Below are 19,233 nucleotides of genomic sequence, written 5' to 3'. Positions count from 1 at the left end.
AATGATGTAAAAGCTTGATGAGTAACCAGATTTTTCAGGAGTTATGAGGAGTATTTGTTTCAGGGGTATGAAAAGGAACGAACATAACTACTGTTATTTTGTATCGCTCAAAAACTATTCTTTAAATCCTTAGGAATTCCCTGGCGGTCCAGTGGTTAGAACTCGGCACTTTTGCCACTGCCACGGCCCGGTTCAACCCCTCGTGGGGGAACTAAGATCCCACAAGCCGCTCGGCAAGGCCAAAAAAAAAATTCTTTAAATCCTATGTTCTCCAATTTAAAAATCTAAGTTATCAGGTAGTCACAGAAATCAACTTGTTTCTTAGTACAAAAAGGTACTGATGAAAAAATCAAAAAAATACTTTCACATTAATATACTCCAAGAGAATGATACATCCCAATTTTTCTACACCTAAATGAACTAAAATATTAACACTAATTTCATTTTTACAAAGGCAACACTCATTTATTGTGTAGCATCAGCAAAGAGGAATTAAATCATAATTTGGATTATCTTAAACAAAAAACATTCTCCAAATTAGTCTGAAACATCTTACTTTCAAGAAATGCTAGAGAGACTTCCCTGGTGGCGCAGTGGTTGGGAATACGCCTGCCAATGCAGAGGACATGGGTTCGAGCCCTGGTCCGGGAGGATCCCACATGCCACGGAGAAACGAAGCCCGTGTGCCACAACTGCCGAGCCTGTGCTCTGGAGCCCGCGAGTCACAACTACTGAGCCCGCGAGTTGCAACTACTGAGGCCCGCGTGCCTACAGCCCGCTCTGCAATGGGAGAGGCCACCGCAATGAGAAGCCCGTGCACCACAACGAAGAGTAGCCCCTGCTCGCCGCAACTAGAGAAGGGCTGCGTGCAGCAAGAAAGACCCAAGGCAGCCAAAAGTAAATAAATTTAAAAAAAAAAAAAAAAAAATGCTAGAATAGTTAGCTGTTCAAACTATTCTTAACATTATATAAAACCTTTCACAAGTATGTATTTTAAAACAGTGAAAATATTAAATTTACTAAAAATGTCAAAACCATTCCATTTAAAAGATAGGAAGGGGAAAACATGTTCTTAGATGCTTCTATCCCCAAGTAAGAAGTCATCACAAATCAGTATAATTCTAGAACAAGTTCTCAAGTCTCTTCCATGAAATAGGTATTTACAACTTACATTAAAATGGAAAAGGATGTTATTAAGAATACACAATTATCAAAGAAATCAAGGCAAATTTTTTTTTAAAAAGCTACCCTGAGAACATCTGACTTATGGTAGGAAGTGGTGATTGTGTAAGGCTCAAGGCATTACAACACAACACTAAGCAACAGCAGGTTTCTAACACTACCAATGATCAAATTCTTAACCAAGAAAAAAGTTACCTGTGACGCCTGTACTATGATTGGCACTCCTAAAACCCGCTGGCCAGTTAATCCTATTGCTAGAGGCACTGAGCTAACATCGACAAATTCCACATAAGCAATTCCTTTGGAACGTCTTGAATTTCTATCAGAAATCATCCTCACATCTCGAACCTAAAAAGAAAACACACACTTTAGGTTCTGTTTGTGCAACCATTCACATAAGTATAATAATTTCAAGAGACAAGAGGCATATTAATGATATTGCAAAGCAAGCCACTAAAAAGATTTTTTTAAATAGGTAAATTTGTAGGCTCAATTCATTTATCAACATACATCAATTCCAACACTATTAACTTCCAAGTGAGGCAAAAAGAAATGGTATCAAAAATAAATTCCCTGGACTTCGTCCAGTGGCTAAGATTCCCCACTCCCAACGCACGGGGCCGGGTTCGATCCCTGGTCAGGGAACTAGATCCCACATGCCACAACTAAGAGTTTGCTTGCCGCAATTAAGACCCGATGCAGCCAAATAAATAAATATTAAAAAAAAAAAAAAATTCCCTAACTAAATTCCACCAAACAAAATGTATTTAGATGTTTTCTCATTTTATCTGTCACACTGACAATTACTAAAATGTTGTTTGCAGTTTCTACTTAAATTAGCTCTGTAAATAGGCTTAGATTACCTTTCCTACTGTGGAGAAAAACTCTTCCAAATCCCTTGGCCGAATTCTTGCTGCCAGCTGCATGCAGAAAACGGTCCTTGCATCTCTTTCCTCAGGAGTCAGATTATCAATAGGCTCCCTAACAGGGGTAAAGAATATAGAATTAACTTTATAACTTATTCTTTTAAAATAACTTTTAATGCACATTTTCAGTAAACAGAATAAACTTTCCTGAAACCAGTTTGTCACTACTCCCAAGCCCATTTTAACTATGATGTATATAAAATGTCCGTAAAATAATTCAATGTGACTCAATGCCTTCAATATAATGATAACCTCTAAATGTTTCTTCTGATAGTATCTTACATTATCAGAACCAAAGTCCACTGGCCTCTCAATCTTACAAATGGTACTCTCTCCAGGATAATAAAGGGCCAATCAGAAGCCTGAGAGTTTAATAATAGTCACAAGTAATAACCCCTGAGTCCACAGTAATGTTGGACTGGTCCAAATTAGTAGAAAGGATGTTTCCCCAAAAGGAAATCATAAAGTAAAATTAAGTTTCATAATCACAAATGACAAACTTGAGAGTAAAACCCCAAATGATGAGAACTATTTGACTCTAAGAATTTTTTTTCACAAACTGAGATAGATATACGGAATAGTGAGGCAGCTGTTTATCAGAATTAGATCAGTCTTACTAAGACTCTACAAATTCAATACCCAAAAAAATACTTCTTGATGGTTATAGAATAGAGAGACAGTAACAATTAGCAAGTCAAAAATGAAATGAGATTATCTAGACAAATAACAATAGTGGGATTTAATTTACTCATGCTTACAAATAGATGGTGTACACTTCTAAATTTACAGAGGAAACTAAAAGTGCCCAAATACGTGAGAAAAGTAAAAGAGCACAATAGATAAATTTAACTTAATGAATGTCAAGGAAAAATAACAATGTCTACTGACATTATTATAAATAATTCTACTAAGATTAAGGTTCTAAGTAAATCCTTAAAAATGTAAGCATAAACATGCTCTTTCTTAACCATGTTCTGGACATTCTCTGGAAGAACTTTACAAAACTCACGTTACATCCCCTTGAGAAATCTGCAAGTAATTTTAAACCTATTACCGTAGAACAGAGGTACAAAGCTGACTATATCCAAAGAATGAGAACTAAACGGGAGTTTTGCCATGAAAGAGAACTAAATATTAAATAAAAACTCGGTATCTGTTACAAAGAGCGCCTTTAAGAACATTAAGGCAATCACTAAATCCTAGGATTAGAATACGTCAAACAAGAAGATAGACTCAAAAGTTAAAAGGTACCCTTTTAAGGGAAGCCAGAACATCAGTAAAAAACAATGCTCTCAAGTTAACAAAACGTTCCTTGAACCAAAATGGTAGACTGGATAGATAAGTCTTACCTTCTTTTAAGAGGAAAATATCTCACAGAATCACTCAAAATCATAATATTACTACTTGAAAACAAGTCAATTCGGTTACGATTTTGGAAATTAAATACTCTTCTCAAGTAAGGGAGCCAAATGATAAACTCATGACTATTTCAACTACTTTCCCACAAGAAGTTATTTCAATAACTTAAAATTTATTAACTCCAAAAGTGAGTCAAGTCTAAAGTTTTCTACAGCTACCATTAAAAAATTTTAGCTACTATAAAAGGGAAATAAAAGCACATGTAACATCTACACATTAAAGTGGTAATTTCTGCTCCATTCTTCTCACATGCAAGTTATTGAAAACTTAGAAATTCACATTAATAATACTAGAATTGGACTTCCCTCGTGGCGCAGTGGTTAAGAATCTGCCTGCCAATGCAGGGGACATGGGTTCGAGCCCTGGTCTGGGAAGATCCCACATGCCGTAGAGCAACTAAGCTCGTGCATCACAACTACTGAGCCTGCGCTCTAGAGCCCGTGAGCCACAACTACTGAAGCCCTCGCGCCTAGAGGCCGTGCTCTGCAACGAGAGGCCACCATGATGAGAAGCCCGCGCACCACAACGAAGAGTAGCCCCCGCTCGCCGCGACTAGAGAAAGCCCGCGTGCAGCAAAAAAGACCCAACTCAGCCATAAATAAATAAATCTTTTAAAAATTAATACTAGAATTGCAAAATGAATCAAGATTTAATATGATCCAAATTACTATATGTCATTAAATTTAGCAGTAACATAAGTTGTAAACACTTTATAAAAGCTAGAAGTACAAAACAAAGGAAATAGGGACAACAGTTACCTCACTGGGCTCTTGTCTTTTCTGAATGGACTTTTGCTTCGGGAGCGTCGTCTGCTGCAAAGTTAAGAAGTTTCAAAAGTTACCCAAACAAGTACACCACATTAGTTCCTTGAAAAACAATTTAAACAATTCAGAAGTATGTTTAAAAACCTTAATTTGATGCTATGAGGCAACCCAATCTTTCCTCGGATGGCACTGTTAAATTTTGGTCCGGAGCTAAAAAGGAAACACAAAATTACACTAGTTACAGGGTTAGGGTCTTGCTAAGATCGCGTTCATGCGCTCTCCAGCAAGTTTAACATTGTTTAGGCTGCTTGTTTTCCACCTCAATTATGAAGAGGAAATAAAGAGACTTTTTCTTCTCTTAACTCTATCCCAGGCAAACTGCTCTTACAGTTATCCATCCTGGACCACTGAGAGGTGCCAAGACAAAGGTTACAGCCTCAAAATTTTTAATATTCTGAAAATGCTCAATTTTCAGTCTAGTTCTCTTTAACTACATATTTGTGAATACATTCCTGAATTTAGGGGGGAAAAAAAAAAGATACAAAGTGAAAATTACCCTGAACTTCCCTCACACCAGGACTAACTATAGTTAACAATTTGGTGTGCATCTTTGCAGATCCTTCCTAAGGAATACACATGTGCTCATATATACATACATATACAATATTCAGATATGTCTTCTTGTTTGAGGAACTCTTTTTTTTTTTTTTTTTTTCAGACCACACCGCGTGGCTTGTGGGATCTTAGTTCCTCAACCAGGGATCGAACCCAGGCCCCAGGCAGTGAAAGCGCAGAGTCCTAACCACTGGACCGCCAGGGAATTCCCTTGAGGAGTTTCTTTTAAAAAATAAAGGAACTAATTCTTTCCATAATCATAAAACTCCAACTTTTTCATTTAACAGTAAGTCTCCAAGACCGCATATAAGCATATGTAGTATGTCATACACTTCAGTTCTTTTTGACAAAATAGTCCATAGTAAAGATGTGAAGGAAGTTCATCAATCCCTCAGGAAAATTCTTTTTTCGGGACTTGACATATTAAAGGAGTGTTTTCAAAAAAGATCACAAAAGTAACTTTTTAAAAAAGCTTTATTCTGTAGTCTAGAATATTCTAAAAAGGCCCAGTAGTTTATGGCCCTTTTATTTTGAAAGACCAAACTAAGTTAAAAGGTCAGATCAGATGTCCCTTAGTGCTCATCCTGCTATCCTTTACCAGATGGGTAGCAAAATGAAAATATATGGTGGTCTTCAATCCACATTTGGATTTGTTTTCATGGACTCTACATGCACGTATAACACCCAAGCAGTTCCAAATAAAATTGTATTAAATGGGTCCTTTGCAAAGCACACTAAAAGTGATCATAAAGAATATATATTTACTGGATAAATAAGAGTCTATAAGCTATTTTCTTTCCCCTTCAATTATAAAAGTTTCAGTTTACTGCCTTGGTAGTTAAAAATCACCTGAAACCAAACATAAGAACCAAGTGAGTTTAAGTCAGACCAGAATCACAGGCTGACTTCAAGTATTCATCACTGATCAGAGATAATAGTATTCAGAATTTATTAAAGTAATCCTTCCCCCCTATTAAGTTCATTCTGGTAAAAAAGAATGCAGTAAATTTTGATAAATTGGACAAAAAGCAAAGTATTTTCTAATAAAGCACTCAGAATTAAAATAACATTGTGGTCCTTTTTAAGCTGTTAAAAAGTTTATAAAATAATCAGCTAAGAGGACCTTAGAGAACAAGGAGTGGAATCCTTTTTTATTGAAAAACCTGAATCAGAACTCCAAGTATTACCAACTTTACTGGGTTCAAATAATACCAAAACATTTCATCAATAGCAGTATTGTGGGTGCTCTAATTTCCATTCTCTTCTCATTCAAGACTAAATAGCCTGTCAGTGGTTACCTCCTACTTAAGAGATGAGAAAACTAAAGCTTAAGAATGTTTCTTAGAGTGTTTAACCAATTTAAAGAGCCAAGGCTCTGATTCAGGACTGTTGTCTTTGAATTCAATCTTAAACCATTTTAAAACTGTTAATTTTAACATATCCCACAGTTTACAACAGTGTATTTACTAACAGGAAAGAACACCATAAATCACTAGGGACTGTTAGACTGAACTGCTTAAAGAGTTGCAAGAAGGCTCTTTCCAAAGTCATTAATATATTTTAGCTTTTTAAAAATTACTATTAACGAACCATTTCCAACTTGTTTAACCACATCAGAATTTCCATAGTGATTCAACCTTCAAAAGCAGTTTTAGTGCGTTCTTACTATTAAAAGACCTTAAATACAAAGATGTGTGATGAGCCCCCTAAATAATCATTATCAAGAAGCATGCACTAAATTCACAACTGGTCTGTCATTTCAGCTGAAAACAGCCACACAGACAAGACTGTTAACTATGTATTTGACTAACTATACATATTTGCAATATGTATCCATCTGAGCTTTAAAATTTTAAATAACTTTACGTTCAGTAAAGGATACTGTGATAGCTCACAAACCTTTAAGCTTTCACGTATTTGGCACTACAATATCAAACCTTTTTTAAAAAAGCACTTTAGTGCTTTAGTTTTAATTGGCACACAGTAATAATATTTCTAGATGGAGTAACAGAAAATGTTCTGCATGCCTAGTAAAACAAACATTATGTATCTGTCCACACACGGCATTTCTACTGGACTTTTCAATGCCAAAATCCTTATTTAATACTTTTTAACTGATCATATTGAAAAATAAAATTCCACAATTCAAGTCACTCCAGTTACGCTATCTGGATACCCAGAAAAATCTCTCAAACCAATATCATCATAATTATAGTTACATACTAAGGACTTCTGTAGCGGCCTCTGAATCTGCGATCTCGACTTCTTGAACGGCTCCGTCTCCTTTCTTTGCTTCTACTTCGCTTCCTTTCACGGCTTTTGCTCTTTTTCCTTTCTCTATCTCTACTTCGCTTCCGTTCCTTACTTTTGCTTCTTTTTCGTTCATGACTACGACTTCTGCTCTTGCTTTTTTTCCTCCTGAGAAGAAAAAAGTCACCATTATCTTGCTGATATAAGTATCTGCAAAAACTTACTTCCTTTTATGGTCAGATATATTTTGCTATTTTTACTATCATACAATGATACATAATAATCACTTATGGAAAAATAATTCCTAGGTAAGGCAAACAACACCCCACCTTTGCCTTCTACTACGGAAAATCAGCAGCCCGTTAACAATGAATCATTTGAGTGAGAGGGACTATAATGATTTTTGAGAGTCAGCTAGAGCTTTAACAAGGAGAGGACTTATTGGTAGGTATAAATCAAAACCTGAACTTTGAAATGTTTTTTTTTTTCCTTTGGCCATGCTGCACAGCATGCAGGATATATCTTACCCTGACCAGGGATCGAACCCCATGCCCCCTGCAGTGGGAGCACAGAGTCCCAACCACTGGAGTACCAGGGAAGTCCCGTGAACTTTTAAATAAAGTCTATCATATCTGGCCAACTAAGTATAACTGTAATCCAAAACTTACAGTAATAAAATCAAAGTTACAATACTTTAAGTATTAGTGTTGGATCATATATAAAAATTGCCATTAAATACACTTATTTCTCTTAAGCCAATTTTGACCCAATTTGCACATATGAATATTATATACTTTCAAAGGGCCATACAGGCCTCACTAATTCAGTTTTTATGGGCAAAATTATTACAAATAATGACAAAGGACAATAAAACTAATGCAGTAAAATGCAATCTGACACTCCTAGACTTCAATGTGACCACTTCACATACTTTCTTTTTCAAGTTACAATGAGTACACCAGATATTGAAATATGCCATTTTTATGCCAGTTTATACAAGCCTGTGGGGTACCACCAAAAGGAAGAATCAACACCTTTATAAATCTTTATAAATTCTCAAGCTCTGAAAGGTAAAAAAGCCAGTCAGTCGTGTATCTTCCTGTTCATTTCTGTATTCCTCACAGCATACACCCACTCATTCCATAATTTTTATAATCTGTACCTCTGTCATCACCCAAATTTTAGAGGTGCCTTCAGATATTTCAATATAAATTGACAGACATTTCAAATTAAACTTATCCACTTAAATGTCATTTTGTAGTGGCTAGAAGATTATGAAACATTTTGACAACCACATCATTTGGAAATTGAATTAACTGTTTAGTCCTTATCAAAGCAAAGTTAGCAAAAGAGCAATTGAAGTCTGCCTCAGAGAACCTGTAAGCAGGTCATCTTAGAGTGCATTGAAAATAGAAAATGAAGACACCCACCTTCTGGAATCTTGAAACCCACACTCCAATCACAAGGAGATGTAGAGCTTTCCAAGGAGGCAGAAACTTTGTCTAAAATTTCAAGATAATCCACCTGACTGTCAGAAATGTATATGCTAGGTAGCACATGACAGAAAATTAGGCTACACTCATTACTTATACAGACGTCATCAAAGCAATGCCCAGAAGGGCAACAGATAACATTCCAACTTTGCTGCCTAAAAACCTGAAACTATCTCTTAGACTAAAGAATTCTCTGAGATAGCTATAATCAAAAATCCTAAATATTATCAATTTAGGGGACAAAGTAAAAACTCCATCCCCCACAAAAAGGACAAAGTTTTGCTCTGCTCATAAATGGTCCATTGCAGAGAGGCAGCCAACCTCCCAAATTACCTCTTTTTAGGCCCAAAATTTATTGCGCCAAAGGAAAGGACTCGAAAATTGGAGAGCTAATTTCAACTTAAGGTTTTCCTAGGACTTTTTATAAATGAGTCCCCACCCACATCTGAAGGCAACCCCAGACAGGTAAAAAGACAGCAACATACTAAGACATTCAGAAATATAATCCTCTTTAAAAAGCCCAGACAAAAATTTAAGGGTGCAAGAAAGCAGTGTACTTCTTTATAACAAAATGAAGCTTCAAAGAACATTTATTAAGTTAACTAAAGAAGGGTTATCAAAGTCCATACTAATAGTCAAATCCTGTTACAACTTAAAAGGGACTTTCCAAAGTCTTTAGTGGCAGTGGAATTTTGTACTGAACATCATTGAAGTAAATGGTCCACTGGGCTGGGCCTTTGGACTTTTTGGTTATATGGCCTCTGCTGTAAAGGTGTTTTGCTATAACTGGATTTGACCTCTTCCATGTAAGAAGATCTAAATTTTAAATGCAAAGTACTCTGGAAAATAAGAAAAAAAATAGAAAAGTCATTTATTCCAAAATTTATAGATAATCCACACCACAGTAGCCAATATATTTTAACTGTGTCATTTATTGTTTTTTATCCTTTTTTGAGAAATTCCAAAAGAGCTTAACTGAATGGATGCTGGTTGAGACTTTGCAAAACTGGTTATACTAACAAATAATACTCCCATGAAGGCAAGCTCAGGTACTTAAAAGGCATACTTTGAGGTCTTGCCAAGCTCAGGGGTATAGCTTTTCAGAAAGAAGGCTAATAGATAACCAATTTGCGTTAATATTAAACTTAGTTCCTTTTACTATTACCTGAAATCAATTGAGTGTATGTACTGAGAATTAGTTTTAAAAGAAAACATTTACTAGTCAGTCAACTCTCAATTTCTCATAATGTGCATTTTCTTACTACCTTAAAACTACATCCCCAATACTCAATGGCTTTTAAAAAACAATGAAGTTTTAGGATGAGAAATGCACATGGCACGTTCCTTTGGTTAAGAGACCTAATTTATACTAAAAACTAATACACAAGAACATTCTGCTTGTTTTGTAATTTATCCCTAAATACAAAAATTTTTTTCTAGATAACTTTCAAATTAATTCGAAAGATTAATTCCCTTCAGAAAAAAAACGGGTGAACAGTTACTGGCTGACCAAGGGAGTCATTTATTTAATCAGCTTTAACTGAGAATGAGAAGAATGAGAAGTCTGACAGAGAAATAATTTGTACATTTAAAAAGAAACTAGATGATCGCTGAAGTTTTGAAAAGGTTCTTCCCTTAAACAAAGAATCCTATGGCCAATTAAGCTGTCCCTTCTTCTATTTAGTCCCACTGGACTCTTTACATTATAAACACCACTAAGTAAGCACCAGTCATTGAGAGCTTGATGCTAAATTTCCTTGTAAAAGACTGGTAGTCTTAATGAGCTTAGTTGTAGGATGGTTAACAAATATAAACTGGAGATGGTATTAGTAGCAAGGAATGACATGTAAGAATGGTACAACAAAGAAGGCATGTGCCCTATAGTGTAGATCCTCATTCTTTTGGCACTTAGAGTGAGATCTTTATCCATCCACATGGTCTGATATCTAGAGATTGGATAATTTCAATTTATATGGTTACCACTTCCTGGGTTTTGATTACAGAATTGCAAATCACAACGATTAATTAGGAAACTTACTTTGGTAAAAGGTCTAAAACACAGGACATGATACCACGCAAAGATTGGTTGACCGCCTCAAATCATAACAATTCAAGACTAAACCCAACCCAATACCCTTAACGTGATTAGTAAGGAACTATAACAAACTCCCACCCAAACAGAAAAAATACAGGTTTGTACATGTCCTACAAATTGTATCATTTTGATCCATCACTATAAGATTCTAGGGGTAAGAATATCGGTGTAGCAAAACCTGGACAATCCAGTCTACGTCCTAATCTATTTTATGAAATTATATTAACCTACCTTACAAACTTGTGAGGATATTGAGGTAGTATATTATGAAGCACTTAGGAACTCTTAGAAGGAAGCGCCAAAAAGAACCAAATAAGTGGCTTATTCTACATCATTTTTCATTATGTATTATGGGGTCATGAACATGACAGAACGTTTGAATATGACATCACGAAGGCTAATAAAATGTCTTAATGCTTATAATACAGACCATGTGATGTTAAGACTCAATGATTTTAGAGCTGAAGGAAAACCCCAAGAACAGGATCAAATTTTATAAAGTGCATCTATTTAGACTTCTTGCATACTATACTCTGTACTAGTCTGTATCAGAGTTCCTATTAAAGATTACTTCTTTAACCCAAATGACACGCATAAATATTCAGTTTTTTAAAACTCCATTCTCACTATTAAGTCTATCAGAGTTTAAAAAGCTTAAGAAGACGAAAGTCATGTAAGAGGAACATTAAGAAGTACTTAAGTGTGCTATAACATTACTACAAAAAGAACCTTTAGGAGCATCAAGGAGCATAGATAACTTACAGCTCTGACTCCTTCAGTAATTTAGGGCAAACAATACTTTTCCACAGCCTGGTTATTACCTTCTTCTTTCTAACCCTCTTCAGTGGATATAATAGTTTTATTGATAACATCACATAATAAATATTAAGCCAAAGTTAATAAATTTAAGACAAAAGACAAGCTCTAACACCAGAACTCTTATCCAGATTGTCATGGATGGACCTGGAGGGGAAGGTGTCCAAAATGTCCCTGACACCAATTCCTGAAATTAAGGAAAGAGTCCATAGTTTTACATCCTCAAATAGTGTCTCATCCCAAAAGGTAAAGAACCTACTTTTCTAAAAAAGGCAAAGAAACCCTTCAGGAGAGAACCTTGGGTTTGATGCTTTAGCCACAGGAATACAACTTAAAATCTCAACCACATATAGCTCCCCCCAACCCAGGTCCCTTCTTAAAACTTACTTTTTGCTACGTTCTTCATGGCCGTTGGCACTGCTCAACTTGTTCTCATCCTAAGCAGGGTTGATAGAAGAACATCATGAGGACGAAGTGGTAACATTTCAAGTTGTCAAAGGGTAAAGGGAATAGGAATAAGAAAATACAAAACAATTTTAAAACTAATTACTTATTTATAGTTTAACATGGAAGGCTATAAAAAAATTTAGATGGGTATGTGTTTAACCACTTGGTTGCTTACAAATTAAGTCATCAAGATACAAAAATAAAAATGCATATTAACACGTTAAATTTTATTTTCTTACATAGTTAGATAGTAAGTTATCCAGATTTACAGTGTTGAAGTGGTTAAATAGAATTTCTGTATAACATGAATGAAGTCCTGTTTTGAGTTTTATTCCATGTGCTATGGCCCCTTTGGTCAGTACCATGGCTCTATTTCTGCCTAAGCCCCATGTGGCCATGCTAGCAGCCAGCCACTATCGATTTCCTGTGACCGATGCCATTCCTGAGATCTTCGCCCATTTCCGTTGGAGGGTTGGGACTGTAAGAGCTTGATGCCACCTCTGTCACACATCTCGCCCTGAAGCAAACAGGGATTCACACTGCTTTAGTAATGTTGACTCCCAAGAACCCAAGAAAGTCAATTAATAATCGACCAGTCCTACTTCCATACCTGTTTACATGGAATTACATCCATGTTAAACTAAGACAGAATCTTAACATTAAAATAGAAAGTAGCGCTTCAAGAGTCTAAGCATTACAAAACTACATACACTATTAAAGCTTTAAAGAATTCATCCAAATTGGTACCACATGGTCGAGCTATACACTCCAAAACAAATGTATTATTTTTAAAAGGTTTAGCGCAATGTTTATTTTAAAGTTTGATCACATCAGTTATAGGAGTATAAGTGCTAACTTACAAAGCTTACAGTTCGTGACATCAGTGATAACGCATGCATACTGCTATTTTCACCACCAACTGGTGAAAGAATGAAAAGACACTTTTACTGTGATACTGAAATGGGTCAAAGACTGTATTATTAGTCAAAATAACTCCTTTGTAGTTTTTTGTGTGAAATATTATGGCAGGGACTAATTAAAAATAAAACAATATGGAGAACAGTTAAACAGTCATCAAGTGACTCAAGTTGTGATATTGCCTCTTTTGATTTAAGAATTTTTTTTTATTCAGGGATCCAAGAATTTTAGTAATTTTTAACTGAGCAGATCATCACCTGCCTGTTTTAATATTGACTATTACCAGTCTTATGTATAGGATAAATTTTTAAATCTCACCCATTTCTTCTTGTAAGACTTGTCTTATTTAAAGATTTGCTTGCCACAGACTGGTTATGCTGCGTTATTCTTGGACCCCTGCTGCTTTCCCAAACCACTACATTCACCTTTTTGCTATACCAAACTGGAGCTGGTAATTCTTAGTTGAGTCATTTTACCTAGGGGACCACGGTACAGCGATAAGTCACTCAATTACTACCTTATGATTGACAGTTCACACTGGAATCAAAGGTGAATTCATGGGAGTAGAGGTGAGATATCGTTAGGCAAGTCTACAAAGAGAGATAGATGGGCATTTATTCATCACGCTGAAGTGAAACTACTGCACAATATTATTACATCAATAGCATATATTTACTTTTGTAAGTTACACTTAATGCATCTCTGATAAGATAAATCAAGAGGGCTCCGGGGAGGTTAGTTTACATTTCAGCAGTAGTTTCGTGAATAATGCTAAATTAAGAAATAGATAAACCTCACCGACTTGTTTTTTCTCACCTTCTTGTAAGGAGCCTCAAGCATTGCTTCAATATCAATATCGTCTGCCATTTTCTCTGAACGCCTAGGTAAAGAATAGGAATGAAAAATTCAGTGAGTAAACAATTTTAAATTTTGCTAAATTTCCTTCTTACCGGACATACTCCAAAACTTCCGAGACGCCCCACAAAACGACTAAGGTGGGACGACGCACTTTAGTAGGCTTGACAATTAAACCTGAAATGTCCCCAACACCGAACACACTAAAACAGATTAAGTATCCGATTTTTAAAAAGCCTGTAATGCCTCAAAAAACAACCCGAGAGCATCTAACGAAAGCGCCTCTTTCCGCGCAAAAACCCGCGCTGCCATTTTAGGGGGAAAGGGAAACTCCCTCGGTTGGGAGGAGTTCGGTGCCAAGGCAGCGTTCGGCTGGCGCCATGTTGGGAGGTCGCGGTCTGCCCAGGCCTCGAAGGGACAGGTAGCCATCTGCCCGAGGCCTCTCTGGAGCCCATGCCACCCGAAAACCCTGAAATCTACCCAACCGGAAAAGAAGGGCGCGGTCTTCGAAATGAAGCCCATTTCTCGAAAACCTGCCCCCCCAACCCCGTCGCTTAAGACCGCCTAACGAGTGCCCCTCAACCCAGAAAAGAACCACACCTCAGAAAAGCCCTGCAAATACGGGGGTCCGCGACGCCTCCTTACCTGTGCGGGCTTTCGGGGCCCCTGCGGTGCTCGTATTCGGAATAAGGGGGGTTGCTACTGCCGCCGCTGTTGCTACTGTTAAGCCGCTAGGCCCAGGCCGCAGTACCCCCCAGCCCGAATTTCGAGCTCCGAGAGCGGATAGGCCCAAGCGAATCTAAAAGAAACAATGGGATTAGAGGAGCCCGCGCGGGAGTTCAGGACGGCGGCTTCGGCAGCGGAGGATCCACCCTTGCGGCAGCGTCGGCAAGCTCTCTGAAATGGCGGCCGCGACTTCCCCGTACTCACATTCACCAACACACATACACACACACAAACACACGGGGCCTCACAGAGCCCTCAGCACGGGCTCTCGCGAGAAGCTGCTCTTAGTTTCAGTCCGGAGCAGTGGAAATATCGCGAGATCTAGGCATAGGGCCCAGCGACCGTGGCCTAATCTCGCGCAATAATTGCGCCACGGATATTCCCATCCCCCACTCAGAGAGGTGCTTTTGACTCCCCCCTCCAGATTGGCGTCCACATCTCGCGAGATCGCGCAAGTTGCTAGCGCAAAGACAGTTGGTACGTTTCCTGTCAATCTTCTAGAAAACTCACCGCTGAGTGGAGCACGGTGGTCACCGCCCCCTCGTGGCGCCTCCCAACGGCTATCAGAAGGTTTCGCCCTCAATGCTGACGGGTTTCCCCTCCTCCCGCGAGCCTCCCGCCTAGATGTTTGTCAAGGTCGCCATAAAGCAACCTAGTCCATATGGCGATAGAATAAAACGAAAACGCTCATGTATAGATTATCCGCCGGGGTGAAGATGGAGTGAAAAGCATGTGAGAGAGAAGGTGAAAAGAGACGTACAGGCGTAGGGGGCTAAGGGTGTAGAATAAAAAATTAGATTTCTCAGCCTTGTGGAGCCAGTGGACTAGGCACTGCGGCGACTGCCGAGCTTCAAAACAGCCTTGGTAGTAGTGGAAAAAGGCAAAGAGAAGGTGAAAAAACACTGCTTCTCTTGGCAGTGGACCAGCTTTGTGACCCTCGAATTTATAGTCTGGCCTTGTGTCGGGGTTGCTATTGTTTCTTAGAAAATGTCCCCCATCTCCCTGGAACTTGGCTCCTCGCCCCTGAAGTCTCCCAGATGCCTGGCAGTTAGAGTGTACATTCACCGCTTGTTCTTTGGTCTACACGGTGAAAAAGAGCGGAGGGCAGAGAGATCATTGACTATAAGACTTTTAACTCTAAGATAAAAATGCTTGAAAAAATTTGGAAAGATAACTTACAAGCAAAAAATCTTGAGGGATAAAATCTTGAAGTCTGTTGACAGCTTAATGATTGAGGGCAAAGATTTGAAATGAGTTTGTAACTGCTTCCGCACTGTGTGACCTTGGGCAAGTAAATTAACCTCTCAGAGCCTACCCTCCCTTTCCTCCTGTGAAGAGTATAGTATAATTACTTAACTTCTTGATCCTGACATAGGCCGATAATGCTCACTAGTGAATTCTCAGCGCTTAGCCACATACCCAGCCAGGTGGACATGTAATGAATGAATGAATGAATGAAAGCCTAATAGGAGTATAGTGAGGATTGAATGAGACAATAGCTGTAAAATGCCTGGCAAATATTTAATCCTCAAAACAGTTAACTTCTGTTATTTCTAAACAAAATTATTTAGAGGAAAGTATAGAGAGGCTTTCCATTTCGGATTAACTTTCCCCTCAGGTGTTTCTTTTAGAGGGTTAATAGATTTTGCATAATTAGTAATATTCCCTTAACTTCTTTTCCTGAAAACTCAGATCCTCTTTTCATTTTTTATTTTATTTTTTTAATATTTATTTATTTATTTATTTGGTTGCATCGGGTCTTAGTTGCGGCAGGCGGGCTGCTTAGTTGCAGCTCGCCGGCTTCTTAGTTGAGGCACGTGGGCTCCTTAGTTGTGGCATGCATGTGGGATCTAGTTGCTGGGCCAGAGATCAAACCCAGGCCCCCTGCATTGGGAGCACAGAGTCTTAACCACTGCGCCACCAGGAAAGTCCTTTCATTTTTTAAATGTTGAAAATCACCACATTATATTGACGCATAATATATCAGAAAAGACAAGCTAGCCTTTGCCTCTCTTTTCCCTTTAAGTGTTGTTAATTGTGCCAATATTAAAGAATAGGTGGTGGCCCCTTCTTAATTTTTTTCTTTGTTTGGGAACATGACAGAATTTGACCTTAACCTCTAGACTTCTTATTTGAGAAGAGAAAGGTTTTAAGCTCTAAGTCACTTGAGTATTGAATATCCCTTAAATTGTTTTCTGTTCCAGGAATATCAGAACCTGGCAATTGAGCACACAGTCAAGGAACACCTGCTGGAAAACGCAGTCTCTAAAACAAAAGTATTTTTATATATTTAAAAGAAAATATTAAAAACATAATATGCTTTTCATTCTCTTTGCAAAACTTCTGTCACTCTGTCTGGCTCATGGACTCGTTGCCCTTTCATCATTTTGTTCTCGAGTCATTTGCAGTGAAGGTCATTGGGTTAAATCATCACCAGCACCAAGAATATCATTCTATCTGAAAACTTATGAAGAGGAGACCACAGCATAACTAAGCGCCAGGGATAAAGGAGGTAACAGGTATTATCCTTAGAGAATTTGGCTGAAAATTAAATATATTTTGCCAATGTGAGTTTTTTAATGTCCACGTATGATTTTTATGGACAGGGGATGCTATTTTTCACACTTGCATTTTAAAAACTAATATTCAACTTACATAGTAAGTGCATTTTTATCCAGTTTTCCTTGAGTCTTTAGGACTGACTTAGAAAATTTGTTTTATTTATGAATCTAACTAAAAAAAATTTTAGAATCATCTTCACTTTTTCTGTTAATATTGAGTTGAATTCCAGTTGAATGGACTAAATTCCCTTCAAAAACTCAGTCCCATTTATGTTAGACAAGTTTCCTCAAATTTAGTATGCTTTTATTAATTTAACATGATGTATTATTTTTGAGTATTTTAAAACTTTCCCGGGCTTCCCTGGTGGCGCAGTGGTTGAGAATCTGCCTGCTAATGCAGGGGACACGGGTTCGAGCCCTGGTCTGGGAAGATCCCACATGCCGCGGAGCAACTAGGCCCGTGAGCCACAATTACTGAGCCTGCGCGTCTGGAGCCTGTGCTCCGCAACAAGAGAGGCCGCGATAATGAGAGGCCCGCGCACCGCGATGAAGAGTGACCCCCACTTGCCGCAACTAGAAAGCCCTCACACAGAAACGAAGACCCAATACAGCCATAAGTAAGTAAGTAAGTTAATAAATAAATAAATAAACAAACCCAAAGTTTAAAAAAAAAAACTTTCCCAAGTATGTAAACAATTCTTCTAAATCTAAAAAATTAAAATCACAAATAGAGTGAGTTTTAAAACTTCTTAAAGTATTCTAATGTAGTCTCATACCTTTCCATCTCAAGTCAATTACTCAATCACACATTTTTTATTTGAATTTCTAGTATGCCAAGTTCCCTTAAACATTACAATTTAAATACAGATACTACAAACTATTCTTAACCTTAATATGAAAGTTTTAAGACTTTAAACTTACCTGTATAAAAAGGACACTTAGAAGGGTTTTACTATTTTTGAGTTTAACATTCCAAGAGAATTCAGATATTATCTTAGCAGACCAAGGTTCCTGATGGGCGAGAGTTTCTGACCTGGACCAAACACTGTGTTTGCATGGTTTCCCAGACGGTTTCCAGCAATTCTTGAGCTACTGAGGGCACAATGAGCTTTTATTTTCCCCCCCCCTCTTAAGTCTCCATAACAATGAGAAACTCAATCCCATTTCATACTGATGGAGGTAGTTTTGCCACCCATATGACTTTTGCCTGATTTGAGCGGATCAAACCATGCCCCTCCCCCACCCCCACTTTGTACTTGATTTTCTAATAAATCTACTTAGAGATTGAATTTGGCATTTGTTTCAAATACTTGCCTGTCTACTGGCCATAATGTCAGTGGCATTGTAGTGACATATCCAAAAGGAATTTGCATAAATTTGTAAATGGTTAGTCATTAAAAGATGAGCCATTGCAGGGTTACATCACCAGCCACTTATTTGTCCTCCTGTACATCCAATGAACAGAAGGATTGTGCAAGGGGCTTCCCTGGTGGCTCAGTGGTTAAGAATCTGCCTGCCAATGCAGGGGACACGGGTTTGAGCCCTGGTCGGGGAAGATGCCACATGCCGTGGAGCAACTAAGCCTGTGTGCCACAACTACTGAGCCTGTGCTCTAGAGCCCGCAAGCCACAACTACGAGCGTGTGTGCCGCAACCACTGAAGCCCGCGCGCCTAGAGCCTCTGCTCCACAACAAGAGAAGCCACCACAATGAGAAGCCCACGCACCATAATAAAGAGTAGCCCACACTCACCGCAACTAGAGAAACAACGCAGCAACGAAGACCCAACGCAGCCAAAAATAAATAAACACTATTTTATTTATTTTTTGGCTGCGCCATGTGGCTTGCAGGATCTCAGTCTCCCAACCAGGGAGTGAACCTGGGCCATGGCAGTGAAAGCCCGGAATCCTAACTACTAGGCCACCAGGGAACTCCTGCAAAACACTATATTTATTTATTTATTTATTCATTTATTTTTGGCTGCATTGGGTCTTTGTTGCTGAGCATGGGCTTTCTCTAGTTGTGGCGAGCAGGGGCTACTCTTTGTTGCGGTGTGTGGGCTTCTCGTTGCGGTGGCTTCTCTTGTTGTGGAGCACGGGCTGTAGGCGTGCGGGCTTCAGTAGTTGTGGCTCGCGGGCTTTAGAGCGCAGGGTCAGTAGTTGTGGCG

At 38.2% G+C, this 19,233-nt stretch overlaps 1 protein-coding gene and 1 long non-coding RNA gene across 6 annotated transcripts in view; one reads left to right on the top strand and one right to left on the bottom strand.

Annotated features, from left to right (window-relative positions):
• Positions 1 to 14,924, bottom strand: part of RBM39 (RNA binding motif protein 39) — a 29,544-nt gene extending 14,620 nt beyond the window's left edge. For 2 of the 5 annotated variants that reach the window (XM_036827088.1, XM_036827085.1), the window contains exons 1-8: positions 14,426 to 14,924; positions 13,742 to 13,805; positions 11,948 to 11,997; positions 7,130 to 7,324; positions 4,436 to 4,501; positions 4,286 to 4,339; positions 2,046 to 2,163; positions 1,378 to 1,530 (exon numbers count right to left, since the gene is read on the bottom strand). In XM_036827088.1, coding sequence (XP_036682983.1) covers positions 1,378 to 1,530; positions 2,046 to 2,163; positions 4,286 to 4,339; positions 4,436 to 4,501; positions 7,130 to 7,324; positions 11,948 to 11,997; positions 13,742 to 13,792 — 687 coding nt within the window. In that variant the 5' untranslated portion in view covers positions 13,793 to 13,805; positions 14,426 to 14,924. Of the gene's footprint in view, positions 1 to 1,377; positions 1,531 to 2,045; positions 2,164 to 4,285; positions 4,340 to 4,435; positions 4,502 to 7,129; positions 7,325 to 8,586; positions 8,659 to 11,947; positions 13,806 to 14,425 lie in introns of all 5 variants that reach the window. The other 3 variants (XM_036827086.1, XM_036827089.1, XM_036827090.1) reach the window with 3 other exon arrangements.
• A 201-nt stretch (positions 14,925 to 15,125) lies between these two features.
• On the top strand, positions 15,126 to 17,019 carry LOC118881903. Its single transcript, XR_005016624.1, has 3 exons — positions 15,126 to 15,250; positions 16,711 to 16,782; positions 16,905 to 17,019. It is a non-coding gene; the product is annotated as an uncharacterized LOC118881903 (long non-coding RNA).
• The last annotated feature ends 2,214 nt before the right edge of the window (positions 17,020 to 19,233 follow it).

The sequence above is a fragment of the Balaenoptera musculus genome, chromosome 15, assembly GCF_009873245.2.
Source record: "Balaenoptera musculus isolate JJ_BM4_2016_0621 chromosome 15, mBalMus1.pri.v3, whole genome shotgun sequence".
NCBI lineage: Eukaryota > Metazoa > Chordata > Mammalia > Artiodactyla > Balaenopteridae > Balaenoptera > Balaenoptera musculus.
This window is presented reverse-complemented; position numbering and strand designations above follow the sequence as displayed.